Source organism: Suillus fuscotomentosus (genome assembly GCF_016647785.1).
Source record: "Suillus fuscotomentosus strain FC203 chromosome Unknown F5891scaffold_11, whole genome shotgun sequence".
Lineage (NCBI taxonomy): Eukaryota > Fungi > Basidiomycota > Agaricomycetes > Boletales > Suillaceae > Suillus > Suillus fuscotomentosus.
In genome coordinates this window covers 718,341-732,927 of record NW_024539523.1, presented here as the reverse complement: position 1 = coordinate 732,927, position 14,587 = coordinate 718,341, and the positions used below count along the sequence as shown (strand labels likewise).

The 14,587-nt window shown below is 47.8% G+C and overlaps 3 protein-coding genes across 3 annotated transcripts; 1 reads left to right on the top strand and 2 right to left on the bottom strand.

The window, feature by feature from the left end:
- Positions 1 to 3,019: 3,019 nt before the first annotated feature.
- Positions 3,020 to 4,455, bottom strand: F5891DRAFT_946598 (uncharacterized protein; the record flags this gene model as incomplete). Its single annotated transcript, XM_041374685.1, is given in 4 exon segments — positions 3,020 to 3,255; positions 3,308 to 3,894; positions 3,906 to 4,256; positions 4,310 to 4,455. Coding segments are annotated over 4 exon segments (1,320 nt in total), but the record flags the coding sequence as incomplete, so codon positions are not given.
- Positions 4,456 to 5,155: 700 nt separating this feature from the next.
- F5891DRAFT_977510 (uncharacterized protein) lies at positions 5,156 to 6,408 on the top strand (the record flags this gene model as incomplete). Its single annotated transcript, XM_041376711.1, has 4 exons — positions 5,156 to 5,383; positions 5,449 to 5,867; positions 5,921 to 6,024; positions 6,080 to 6,408. 4 exons carry the CDS (start codon positions 5,156 to 5,158, stop codon positions 6,406 to 6,408), a joined length of 1,080 nt encoding a protein of 359 aa, XP_041229573.1.
- Positions 6,409 to 10,483: 4,075 nt separating this feature from the next.
- F5891DRAFT_946443 (uncharacterized protein) lies at positions 10,484 to 10,816 on the bottom strand (the record flags this gene model as incomplete). The annotated part of the gene is made up of 1 exon (XM_041374675.1): positions 10,484 to 10,816. The coding sequence occupies one exon, from the start codon at positions 10,814 to 10,816 to the stop codon at positions 10,484 to 10,486; it is 333 nt and encodes a 110-aa protein (XP_041229572.1).
- Between the last annotated feature and the right edge of the window lie 3,771 nt (positions 10,817 to 14,587).

Below are 14,587 nucleotides of genomic sequence, written 5' to 3'. Positions count from 1 at the left end.
AACTGTTGCCACACCATGTAGGTGACAGTGCGACTTTCTGGATGGCATCCTGTCAAGAAACTTGCGTGAAGTAGTGTTAATGGGTGATTGGAGGCAGAGTAGGCTATAAGTGGGGATTGTAAATAAAGTCTGAGTCAGATCCTTACTTATCAATGACCAGAAGATATGCTTGGCCGGTGGTGACTGAGGTCTTGACCCTTCCCAAGGGAGTTGTACCTCATTCGTTCTGAGATCCGGTGGTCAAACTATATCAGAATAGGAAAAGAGAAGGAGCAGGGTCAGAGCAGGGTAAGGCTGTGAGCTTCGGTGTCAGTTGCAGACAGCTAAAACCAACAGAGATCCGACTCAGATATCAGCAGCAGTTTCAAGCATCAGTTGAGGACAAATGCCCCAGCACATGTCAGCAAATGCTGACGTGGCTCGAGCATATGCGAGCCACACCGGAAGGCGCCAGAATGAGAGGAGTGGAAGAGGGCGAGAAAGAGATGAGGGAGATGAGGGAGAGGTAAGTTTTTATATCTTGGGTGTCTATGGAAATGAGGTAGTTAGCAGCATAAAAATGCACAATACATATTACACGCACCTCTGCAGCTTAGAGAAAGGTACCCACAATTCCTCGGCTGCGTTCAACATCATCAACCTCCAGTAAAATGTCACAGCTCATTCCAAGCACCACATCCCTTTGAGCTTTTGACAGACCAGCAGTACCTGTTCGAGAAGTCAGCTTGATGTCGAGTAAGACATGTTAGGACCTCAGAAGGATGGCACTGACCGTGTCTTGAGATGATGCCTGCGATTGTTGAATCAGAAGATATTACAAGCAAATGTAGCAAAGCCATGGAGGACGAGTGCAACTCACAGTGGTGAGTATGAATTTTGTGTGTCTAGAATTTTGAATAGATCCAGCGCGGTAGATGTGGAGTGTGTGCCTACAGCATCGACGTCTTCCTATCATTCTGCATTGCTATATAGTATTGAGCAATTTTTACGCATGAATGCAAAAACTAGACCACCAGCTTAGAATTCAACATACTGTTAGATGAATGTGTCAAACACGACAAACAAGCTCACGGATCAGGAATATGATGCTTGATAAGTAGGCCAATATTCGGCTTGCGATCACATCGACATTTTGAGGCTCCTGGTACAACCATCGAGGACACCAGAGAGATACAAAAGCTTAGAAGCAAAGCTTGGTGTCCTGAGGGACTGCACAAGCCTTGGGCAGCAGCTGGTATTCCCAGTTCTTGTGGAGACAAGTATGTTCACTGAGTCGTTCATGATCATCCTTGCCTGACAATCAGTGATCTTTATCTTGAATGAGGTTGACATCTGAATCGAATCCATTATGTCTCTTGTCAGCTCTGTAGAAGTGCAAGTTACACTGCGAGTGACCCCAGCCTCTAGTCATGCTTATGAATGAGCCAGAAACAAGCCAACTCTGCATCAAACCTACATGCATAAATTTCAAAATAAGCAATAGTTTTAAAAGTGTCAAAAGCACCATGTCTGCTTCACTGCCTCTGCTATATCAGTGTCTTGCAACGACATGTGGCGCAAGAAACACTGTTCCAGCATATATTTGTACAAGTCCAGGTGCAGCAGGGAATTGGCAGTTGTCATAAACTGGAGCACAACAAAACACTTCGCCTATCATACATTCATCTGCAGACTGAGGCTGGTGACTGCGTGATTCAAACATGGGGGATTTAACTGACCAATGAACTTCATCCTCAGGCTGATATATAGCATGTGTTAATTGCATTATTGCAGCAATATATCATTCATGTATCTTTGTATTTTAAACATAAAGAACCTTTGAATACAGCATCCTTAAGGCGACCTTCTGAACCAAGCCAGCGGTGAAGATCGAACTTGTCAGGGGCTTACCTATGGGGAAGCCAGTTCTGTTATGTTAGGGGGTTTGGCACCAGGGACTTCCAAGGGTCTGTCTGAGGTGTCAGGGGTCCTGCCCGAGCCTCGAGGTCCATAGGTACATATAGCTAGAGCATGTCAGTAGTCACCTCTTGCCCATTCCAGTTGTCCTGTTCCTTCTGTCTGGTCTGAGTGCCACCTCTCCACCGTGTAGTTGAGAGAGCAAGCTTGAGTGTTTGAATGTTGGTGCGATCACGAGAAGTCAGTTGAGAAGGGTCATTTAAGCTGACAGGTTATCGCCCCTAGCTATATGAAAATATAAATGAAATACATTTATTAGAAGAGAAAGACCTCACCATTTCGCTTTTGATTTGCCTTGACTGATGAGTCTGTATAGTCCTATCGTGCTACTCAGTAGGTTGTTGTCCATAACCAGACAAGTGACACAAAAAGGCACATGACCGACCTCGAGAAAAGCTCCTCACACCACGAGCTCGATCGCCTGGAGATTCTGTCACTCAAGCAAGCCTAGGTGCCTCTAGTACATCAGTAGATTTACAAGGGAAAAAGCCTCTTCTAGACAAACCTGAAGGTGGAGGATCTGGAAAATGAGGATGCTGCGGAAGATGTGAATGAATGTACAACAGCGCTCACGAAGAAAGGAGAACCAATTCCAAGTTCGAGATTCTTATGAGCACTGTGTAGGCAAAGAGTTGAGGACACCAGGAACTGTTTTATGCTTTGTATATATGCTGGCATGGAGGGAGACTGCCTGCTGCACCGACGTCACCTGGGACCAAGCTTGAGTTTTCAGGGCCTGGGATTTGGCCTGCCTAACGGTTGTTCGGAACAGGATCGCCTTGTTGCAAAGGTAAATGTGGAGATTGTGAAGGGCATCATTGGCCTGCCCTTCACGAAGCGACATCTCCAGGGGAATCAGATCCTCTGCCATGCATCGTCTGCATCTATCAACCCCCAGGTTCGATGGCAATGGTATTACAGTAAGCTCAGGAGAGTTTGTCCATGTATGAGATGTCTCTGTGAAATTCACCGGGTCATCATTGAGATCATCTAGAATGTCTATGTCCAAGTCCTCAGGTTCATCATCTGCATCAAATCCCTCCGCAAGATGTGTTAGAGCAGATCAAGCAAATCCATCTATCTGGCCTTGGAGCCAATCCCGTTGACGGGCGATGTCTAATCTCTGTGTCTCGGTGGATCTTCTTCCGATCCTTTGGACCTCGATGAGCAATGCAATCTGAGCCTCTTCAATTGCTAACCCTGTTGATATCCATGTCGCCACAGATCTGTGAGAGGGTGCTGCATTGCGGGCGTTACCCTCCTCTAACAATCTAAGCTCCATCTCCTTTTTGCTAGGTGCTGAGTGCAATATTAATTCAGACCTTGATGGAGACAATGGAACTCAACGTACCCTTTTTGATATTAATCTCATATTCATCCATGGCTGAAGGATCATTCAATCTGCTTGACTGAGCTATCCTCTCCCTGGCTAACCATTCTGTCTTCAAATGTGAGGGTGCTGCTTCATCGAGTCTGTTGAATGCCTTTCCACTTTCTAAGATACCATTCCTAGCCAGTTTGTATTTCCGGCATAGAGTCCTTTTCATGCGAATCATCTTGCAGAAATTGGAGTCATTCATCTGATAATCAAGGCATTCCTTTTGGTGGGGAGATGACATTCCCCGAGCAGCAGGGGAGATCAGATTGAGCCGTGCCCATAGTGTCTCCGTGATCTCTCCATCAATCCGACCAATGCCTCCAATAACGTTAGAAGCATATCGGACATAGCAGCTGTCCTGATGGCCATGAATGTGCCATAACCCAATTCCGGGAATGATGGTTAGTTGTGGTGCCATTTCTAGAAATCGACTTCGATCCACCCGAACCCAAAAGTGTTTGTTGTATTGACAATTAATATCATAAAAGGTGACAGCCCTGGTGATGCCTTCCATGTTGTGCTGGGAAGCCTCACAAAGGGCGTAGTCCATGTTCATTTGTCTGCAAGTGACCCATGGTTAACTCGTGAATGGGGAATGGTGGATGTGGCTTGCCTTTCGCCTTTCTGAAAATCCACCATGGAGTGAGGGACAAAGCAACCGTGTCTGGCACAGGCAACTCCCCCGATACTGGTGGACTCCAGCTTGTGCCGAGCAGCATTAGCTTGATTGACTGCCCGGTGATTGTTGCAGCTTGATTTTTCCACTGTGTCAGCAGCCTCTGCCAGATGCATTTTATACCTGTCCTTTCCTACCATGAATCCAAGCCCATCGGACAGCCAAACTTCATTGAATGGCTTAATGGGATGCAGATGTTCGGCTTTGAAATTTCCGTCCATCACAAATGACCAGGTGTATTTCCAGCTTGGATCACTAGTATTATTATGGAGGCCACAGCGGTTCAGAATAGGACTCACTCATCAAGAGATTCATCCTCTGACAACAGCACATTAATCCCAGGCTGAGGACATGCCGGGCAAAATAATGCAAGTTCTCCTGTGCTTGGGTTATCAGAACGATGGCCGAAGCCATGCCATTTCATTGTCTTCAACTGCCTCCACTGTCAAGAATCACAGCATCAAACCTCCAGGTGATGAACTCCGGACTTGTCAACAATAACCATGGTGTTTTCCTTCAGCTGGAACTCAGGTCTGGACACAAATAGCAGATATGATTCCTGCCTTGGCAGCCATTGCCTGAGGTAGTCATTTTGACTCTGTATTTTTGAATGCTTAGCGATAGTTTTAATGACACTCCAACATTGTTCATGAACTTGCCATGGTTTTTGGGAGTTGCAAAGGCTCAAATGAGCCTTGGTCCTGCTCGTAAGTATTGTCAGGAAAGTCTTCCCAAGGAGGTGGTGCCTCAACAGGCTGAATTGTTGGTGATTCTGGGGGAGAGTTAGGCATGGACCTGTAGGCATGTCGCCTCGTGCTTGCAAGTGGGACCTTGACCCAAGTCTTCCTACCTTTGCTGCCCCTTGCTTCCACCCTGTGAGATTTTTGCACTGGGGTGCATCTACCTATCTTCATCTTGTTTATTAATGTTGCAAGCAAGGCATCAGCTCAGGTGTAATGAATTGTTATTGCAATATGATGTGGTGCAGTCCTGTTGGCTCATTACAAATTCATTTCCATTAATGGCTCAGGGTCCAATATGGGCCGATTAACCTATCATTAGGCTTTGCTCAAAGTTCAACTTCGCACAATTCATTAATACTTCCACCTTGCAAATCCTTAGCCATTTCTGCATTCTGATTCACTATGGCAAGAACAGGTCATTCCACCAACACGACTTCCGGAAGACACAGGATGCATCAACCACAGTCTCAGAAGCTCATGGACAAGGAGATTTTGGAGTTGAAGAACTACCTTCCTGGGTGGACTGCTGCCAAAAGGAGTGAGAAGCGAGCGTTTTTCACTGCCATAGCAAGGGTGGCCAGGTTGTTTGCTCCTAAGTTGGACCAAAAACAATGGAAAAAGAGGAAGCAGGTGAGGCTTCTTTGTTGTGTTGAAAAACTAAATTTTTAATGTCACATTCTTTCATCAACTCTTAGGTGTACAAGACTTGGTTGTTCAACAACAAGAAAAAGAAGGAAAGGAAGGACATGATCAAGTATGGGAGGAAATGGACTCCCAGGATGGTGGTCTACCAGCAGAAACGCGAAGAGGTGCTGAAGAGGATTGAGGACGAGTCTGGGGTAAAGCCAGGAGATCCTGGTATGTTCAAACATTATCAGGCGGCGGTGAAGAGAGTCATGGCTGAATTGGATGACGACGAGTTGGAGAAGGCTAAAGAAACAGCCGAAGAGTGGTCCAACAACTGTCCACCTCTGGAGATACAAGCACAAGTCGCTCATAAGAAGGGTCCGGCATATATGGAGCACTTTTCGAACGAGATGTGGAGGCAATGTGGGATGAGAGTGTTTGTGATGTCGGCTTGGAAGAATGAAAAGGGTGAGGTGCTGTTCAGGATGTGAGTACATTTATCCATTGATGGAGATTTTTCATCTCAAAATATTCATGCAGGCATGATGATAATGAGGCCTTAGGAGATGGGGGCAGCTTCATGAAGACAAAGGACTGGGAGGACATTGAGCCAGTGTGGCAGGAGTACGCGCAGGAACAGTTCGGTGAGTGTGTGAACCATGTATACCAGATTGAACATGTTGAGCATCACAATGATAGGCGCCGGGGCACGGGATGGAGGACGTCAAGTCAAGGGAGGTCGAAAACGAATTCGAAAACCAGCCTTCGAACTCGAAATGGATGGGGAGGGTATGCCACTCCTTCCAGACATCATCAACACCAAACTTGAGGAGAAGAAGGCCATGGTGAGGGCCTTTCTTACATTGCACTATTGTGAGTTTGTCGTCGCATTACCTGACAAATTGTTCAATGCATGGACAAAGGGATATGCTCCGGGAAGGACAAGGCGGTTGTGCCATGGAGTGCCATTGTACAAAGTCAGGATGACTTCGTGGCCCGGACATATCTTCCGGCGGATGTTGACTTGAAGGAACCTTTGAAGCTGCAAATTTGGGACACCACTACCTTGCTCCAGTTCTGGCTCGCTCGGCAGGAAACAGGCGAAGGGCCCACATTTCTGTTCAAAGCATGGAAGAACAAAGATGGGGACATGGTACCATCTGTCATATCTGGCAACTCGCCCTCTCCTCAGACTTGTATAGTGAGAAGGCAACAGACGGTTACCATCCGAAGGCCTCGGGAGTCATCGACAGAAGCCAAGAGTGATAAGGAGAGTGCCACTCATCATACGGAGCATAATGTGGATGATGACCTGGCTGACGGGAGACCTCCGCTGAAGAAGCCCAGGACGGGAGGTCCTACACCCAGAGGGCTGGCAGTCCCACGTCCAATTCCAAAGCCTCGCCCGGCCAAGCTGGCCACAAAAGGTGCATTACTGACATCACGAATGGGAGACCTCCTTGCTGGGTTAACTGACGACGCGACGGGCAAGGTTAGGGATGATGTTGAAATGGAAGAGAGTATCACGCCGCCAGCACAGAAAAGGAGGCGGGCACTTGAGTCACTGTTGAACCATCCATGAGGACGACCCGGAGTAAGTTGCAAATGCCAGTAGACAGTACACCTAGAGTAACCAGAGCACGGGGACGCACTTAATGTACATATATGTTCCTGCCGTCATGTGTAATGTCATATGTGCTATTATGTATATGTCAAAGTACTAACAACCTAATTGTAAATCCCAAATCCCAAATCTTGAGTACCAAGGCCTGAGTACCAAACCCCGAGTACCAAACCCCGAATGCCGGGCACTGAGTACCGAGTACCAAGGCCTGAGTACCGAGCCCCGAGCACCGAGTACTGAGAACAGAAAGCCGGGCAGCGAGTAATGGGTAGGTAGAGTATACAAGTACCAAGGACTACCTATGTCGGAAAAAGTTATTTTTGCTTGGCATACCTTATAAGGCATTGCAAGCCCTCCATTGATCGAGCCCATTTGAAGCGCTTGGAAGCGGACCCGAAAATCTTGCAAGCGAGGCTCAATTGACACTTGCAGGCTGATTGCAACCTCATTTAGGGACAGATTGGGACATATTTTTGCAAAAGTTACATTTACAGCCCCTTGTAAGCCGCTTGTGACACAATTGCAAGTCCCTTCCAATTGACTTGGAAAAATTTCGGGTGACCTTGCAACCCCTCAATTGGCCTCAAGAGGGGTCCCTTGCAAGGCACCTTTGGAAATTTCCGACATACTGAGAGCTAGTTCGGAAACCCATGTGAAGTCAGGTGGAATCAATTTGCAGTCGGCAAGCATGGTCGGCACGCCACCCCGAACAGCTGACTTTCAACCTTGCTTGCATCTTACTACTACTGTTATCGCATCGATAATCTTAAGGACCTTGACAAGTGTTGTATCTCTACCAGCTCTTGCTGCGCATTACTGTAACTACTGTTCTCACTACAATGACATGTCCAGAGATCCAACAACACCTCCTTCACTATGCTAAAATCCTCATCAGCATCCTGATATGTGCTACAGGATCCCTACTACAATCTACCTACTCCAAAGACCTGGAACCGTACCACACATCCATTCTCTCTGGTGAAGGCTGGCTTATGGAGCTTCTTACTGGACATCCGGAACGCATTTGATGCGAACTGGGTATGCATGCACATGCTTTTGAAGCGCTCATCTCTGAGCTCCGTAACTTCGGTTATGTTGACTCCAAGTTCGTCTCGTTGGAAGAACAAGTCGCTATATTCCTGTATACTAGCATTACGGGTCTGACTACCTGGCATGTTGGAGAGTGGTTTCAGAGATTGAATGATATGATTTCACGGTGAGCGCTATTATTTTTTGATCTATACAATACATTTAATATTTCCTAGTTATTTTAAAAGGATTCTACACATATTCTCGTCCCCCCCGTTCTACACTACCTACGTCCACTTACCAGACGGCACTTCGGTCTCAAAAAAATAAAAAACAACCCCAAATTTTGGCCATTTTTCTGTGATGCTGTTGGCGCACTCGACGGAAGTCATATTCATGCGTCGCCCCCTGCCTTCGAATGCACTGTATACCGTAATCACAAAGGTTTCGTTTCGCAGAACTGTTTATTTGCTTGTGACTTCAACCTCAATTTTGTCTACTCTTTGACCGGGTGGGAGGGTTCAGCTAACGATTCTCGGATTTATGAGGATGTGCATGCGCATAACTTCCACATTCCACGACAGAAGTACTACCTAGCGGATGCAGGATTCCCGCTTTGCCCTGAACTTCTTGTGCCATACCGTGTGTCCGTTACCACCTCGCGGAGTGGGGCCGTGCAAATATCAGGTATGTTTTTCTAACTTCTTCGTTTCTCTAACTTATATTTTGATGGCAGGCCCGTCAATAAAGAGGAGCTCTTCAACCTACGCCACGCGTCTGCACGAAACGTGATAGAGCACATCTTTGGTGTCCTAAAACACCGCTTTCGCATTCTCCTTTTGGCACCAGAGTACCCCCTCGACACTCAAGCACAAATTCCTGCTGCATTGTGCGCAATCCACAACTTCCTACGCCTACATGATCCCAGTGAGGATGAAGAGTCATGCGGCGAATCATATGCGTCTGAGAACCCTGATTTTCAGGGACAAGCTGATGACGACGACGACAATGAAGAAATGAACGACGATAGTGGTCATGTGGTGAGTGGTCGCGCAATGCGTGAATGCATTGCGCAAGCAATGTGGGATCAGTATCAGGATGTCATACATGAGAGGGCTTTGTTGGACTCAGGTTCAGACTCGGAGGTATCAGACGCGTTGGACGAGAGCGAATTGGAAAGCGTAGCATAGAAACACATGTAATTCGGTACGGAAACAACAAGTACTTGGTATGGAAACAGCTAGTGCAGCTAGTGATTGAGTATGAAAAAAACAAATGAGTGCATGCGAGATTGAACAAATGGCAGGTAAACTACATGGCACTGGCGGCACAGTTACAACTGCGGACGGACGTATGGCACTTGTGGTGCTTGAGGGACCTTCTGAAATCGATACTGGATCATGTGCTGGATGAATGCGTACCACATGTCTTTGTCATCATTTTGAAGGTATACGTCGGTGACAGCCGGGTCATCTGCAAACATGTGCATGACAATGACCCTCTCCTGCAACGGATAGTAGTCTGCGTCTTCCCCGTTCAAGATATGTAAGGCAGCGTGTCTCTGCTTCTCCAGCCTTTCCGCATCAGTAATCATACCCTTCTCGATCACATCGGTGAGACAATTGATGGACCCTTGCATGCCCACAACAGCTGCAGCTGGCATGATCTTGGCTGCTCTTGCAGCGCTGGTCATCATTGCAGATTGGCCACTGTCAGCGCGTGACTGGGTTGCACGCGACTTCTGTTTCTTTGACGCTCGAGCCTCAGATTGTTGTGGCAGTTCAGATGTCGATGAAGGTACTGTGGATGTGAATGTGGCCACATCATCATGGAACATGGATGTGGCATCGTGTGAGCGCTTTCCGGTACTGGAGGTTGTAGAGATAGTTGGTCGAGTGGCAGCACTAGACGGGGGAGGAGGAGAAGCGATGGTATTGGTCCCGGACATAATGACGTCACCACTTGTGCCAGCAGCGGCACTTGTGGAGCTAGTAGATCCGCCACTCATGCCAGTGATGGCACTCATGGAGCTAGCAGATCCAGGAGCCTGAGCTCCTGGGGCATCCACCCCAGGCTCATCGTCAATGGAGGGCGCGGGAACATCGGTGGCTCGGAAAGCCGCTGCCCCTCGTGCACCACCCACAGGTAAAATCTCCTGCATCCGCTCAAGATAGACCCATCCGGAGTTTCGGAAAGGGCGCATTGCAGAATTGGACTGAAAGAAATGTAGTATTAGTAAAACAACATGACATGAGAGTATAATGACATACCTTTTGCTGGACATATGCATCAAACACTGCTGCTGCTGGTTCCCCCTGGATGTTTGCACCGTACTCAGGGTGCCACTGATTGATTCCAGACTGCTTGCAATACTTATCGATAGTGTTGTAGATCTGTTTCAACTAAACACATGTTAGCTGAGATCGATAAACTGATAACATAGATTGAAATCAGCAACTCACTGATGTCCACTTTGTCTGGCACATTTTGCCAGTCTTTTGTGGGCCCTGTGTCTTCTTGGGTGCGATATCCCTCGCTGCTCCATTGAATGTTACCATCTTGAAGTTGCCTCCTTTGGCACACTCTGACCGATGTTCATGAAGGTAGTCGACCAGCGCAGTTACTTCTGATTCGGTCCAAAATGCCTTCTCTTTCTCTTGAGCCATGAGAACAGTAGTGTAATGTGCAGCAAGAGCTGTTAGAGATACAACACTTGTCAAGATATGTTTATGACGGGTGAGATGGACACCCTTGAGATTATCGATGCGATAACAAGATTCCATGGTGGTACACTGGTAGTAGTAGGATGCAAGCAAGGTTGAAAGTCAGCCGTTCGGGGTGTGCCGTGCCGACCATGCTTGCCGAATGCAAATTGATTCAACCTGACTTCACATGGGTTTCTGAACTAGCTCTGAGTAGGTACAGTATACAAGTACCAAGTATTAAGTACTTAGCAGGTAAAGTATACTGAAATGTGTCTACTATCAGACATTGATCAATATTTACATGTTACTTGAGTCCTCAAAGGCCTCAATGAGGGTTTCTAATACCTTCAGCATTTCGGAGGTTGACTCCCTTACCCTTTGCATCCTCCAGAGGTCAGCATCTGCTTTCCGCAGCTTGTCACATGTTTCAGCCCATGCCATCCTGAATGGTCTGTCAGCCTCAAGAATTTGTGCTACTGTAGGGGCAGGAAGATCTTCATGACGCTGTTGGTAATCACCCAGGCGATCTACAATTGATTGAACTTGCAGGATATTAGCAGAGATAAATAATCAAATGTTGCATACTTACTTTCAGCTTGATCATAAGATCCGATTGGCATGAACTCCTGAACCATAGCACGCAGTGCTTCATTGTTGAGTTCCAGCTCGGGCGATTGATGTTCGGCAGTTTCTGAAATAGCTTGGGAGATAACATGAGTAAAGAACATAAAATGATATGACTATACCTACAAGGTATGGGTGCCTCTGGTACAACCGAAGTGGCCGGATGAGGCTCCGGAGTTGATTCATTCACTGGGGAAATGCCATGAAAGGTGAACATGAAATAGAAAGAATGACCCCACCAGCCATAGGAAAATTGGGTACAACCAGAGCATCATCAGACGAAATCAAGGTATCCTCCAGACCAAGATACAAGTCCAGGTCATCATAAAGGGCCAGTCCATCTGCCAGAGCCGGAGATGATGGATCTGGAAGTATGTGATGAATTTGCACATGTGGAATATGTACATTTGAATTGGAAAACATACCGGGAATCACATTCAACACATCCAAACCACCGGACGACCCGGAATCAGAGTCTAACTCATCATCTGGCCCAAGGTATATATCATCTAATAGATCTAAACCATGTTAGATCAATTGACTGAAATCAGAAAGAACAAAACATACCAAGGGACATCTGGGACTGGGAGGACTCATCCACATCCATTGAAGTGAATTCAGTGACTGGAGGGTCATGAAATTTGACCCCAGGTTGAGAACTCATGATATCTGATGAGCTGATGAACTGATGAACTGATTGATAACTGATAACGTTGAAGTTCAACAGATGGCCAGCAATTGCCGAAAGTTGAACCATGACCAAACAAACACAAACAATGAATGATTTTCAACATTGTCCTTCAATTGTATTGTTTCTTTGAAACTTCATTCTAGTGATAACAGATTTCACCCTGCTTTTAACATTCTCACATCTGTCAACTCCATCCAAATGTCTACTCAAGTTCAATCTTCCTTGGCCAACCTCAAGGCATCCACTGCTCAACTTGTGGGTATCATTGCTGGCGCCCGGCACGTCCCAGCCAGCTCAGTGGACGTCCACCTTGCTCTGACAAAGCAGGTCACCACTCTTTTGGTATGTTGAACTCATTAAATTAGTGTAACATTAATGTTTCTAATGTCCGGGTAGGCTGACATCATCCAGGCCTATGAGAAAGGGAAATACATCACTGGAATTGTGGTGTCCTGCTCCAAGGAGCTGATGAGGGTGCGTTCCATAACTCCCCGGGCATTACCCAACTGGCACAGCATTGGCCATGATGACCCCTGGGTGGCTATACATGCCTGGCGCAAGCAAGTCCATGCCTGGGAGGCGTTGGGTGACAATTCCTGTGATCTCCCTGTTGTCCCTAACGTTTCCACTGGCCCACTGGCTGTCAACCTTCCATCTCCACCTGTCCCTTCACCTGCACCTGTCCCTTCCCCCACCCCCATCATTCCCTCACCTCCAGTCGTCGCCGGACCTTCTGGCAAGACGACCCCTGAGGTCCGGGACAAAGGAAAAGGTAAGGCCACCTCTGTTGACCTGGAGCTGGAAGTTGGGGGGAGCAACAAAAGGAAGTCTCCGATGATTTCTGGACATTCCTCCCAACCTCCAAAGTCGGTGATGAAGGCACGCAAGCATGTCAAGTCAACTCAACTCCCGAAGTCGAAGCTGTTTGTGGAGTCGGAAGATGATGAAGACCCAATTGTTCAGGTATGTGTTCTGGCGTATTTGGGACATGCTCTCAATTTGTTGCAGCCGATTTCGCATGGAGTGCCGGAGGTCGTCCTTCCCCAGCGCTCCACCATTGTTGTAAGGAAGCCCCAGTCGCCTTGGCCACCCGGTTCCCCCAAGAAGCAATCATTTGGGCCTGCTTCGGTAAGTCTGATTTATCCGTTTGGACCTTAAATATATGCTCATGTGTCCACAGCTGACTGCCGGCAGTCGTCCGGAGGTCACGGTGAGTCATTTGGACTTGTCCGGACCTCCCATGTATAATTGTCACTCATTCCTATTACATTAGAAATCTCCCATCAGTCGTCCGGAGGCTCGCATCAGTCGTCTGGAGGCTCGGGGCAGTCGTCTGGAGGCTCGGGTAAGTCTTAGAAGTTCTCCAGAAACTCATATGTGTATTAACAATCTGTCAGGCAACCTCCGGCAGTTGTCCGGAAGTTGAGGAGCCCTCTGAAGATACTTCCAGTGCTTCGGATGGTGACCCGCCGGCCAATACCACATTTGATATCACCATTCCTGGCCCAGTGAGTACTCCAATTAATTCCCCTTCGTCCATCTACTAATGGATACCACAGAACAACCCCTGCCATTATTGTGTCAAGGAGAATTGGCCCTGTGCGACTCATTTGGACAAGAGAACCAGTCTCCCCTGCTTGTCTTGCATCCGCTGCTCCACCAAGAAGATAAAATGCAACTCTGCATCTCTGGGATCCCCACCCAAACGGATCTGAGGGAAGTCTACCACCAGCCGGACGTGTTCCAAGACACCTGCCCCTGCTCCATCCAATGCTCTGCCTCCCTCCCGGTCAAGGGCCCGAACTCGTAGTCAATCTCGTGGCCCGTCCCGAAAACAATCAACCTCTGGCCATCCCTGCTGCAACTACACCCCAGGTGCAGTCACATGGTCGCAGCAAGACCATCACCATCAAGAAGACACCTGCACCTGCACCTGCACCTGCACCTGCACCTGCGCCAGCTGGTAAGTCACCCAAACCCTTGATGACTGGCTGACCTAATTTTTTACTTAGCAGTCAGGTCTTCCAGCATTGCAGTGCCTCGTGCAGCACTCGATGTTCCCATGCCATATCTCCATTCCATGGCAATCACAATTCGGGATGGTGCAGCTTACATCACGATTCTTGAGGCTCGGGTGCAGGAGCAGGACACTAAGATTGATACCCTGCAATGCCTCCATGAGAGCCTCCGGCGCACAGTGATCGACCAGCACCCTTCATTTTCACTTCCGGACACACCGGCCGATGCATCAATGTTGCTTGATCAAGGAGGTCCCTCCCGTCCATGTCACCCCTCCCCTCTGCACTTTCCAACCTCATTGATTTGGACATTTCAGTGATGGAACCCACACCCTTGATGCCTGAGCATGGATCTGCTATGGTAGGTCCCATGGTTGAGCCCACCCAAGTTCAGCCTGAGGGTCCACAATCCTCCGGTGAAATTGTGCTCCCAGATGAACCAGGCAACCTCTTGCCAGAATCCTCCGGCGATATTGTGGTCCCTAATGAACCAGGTAACCTCCTGCCAGAATATGC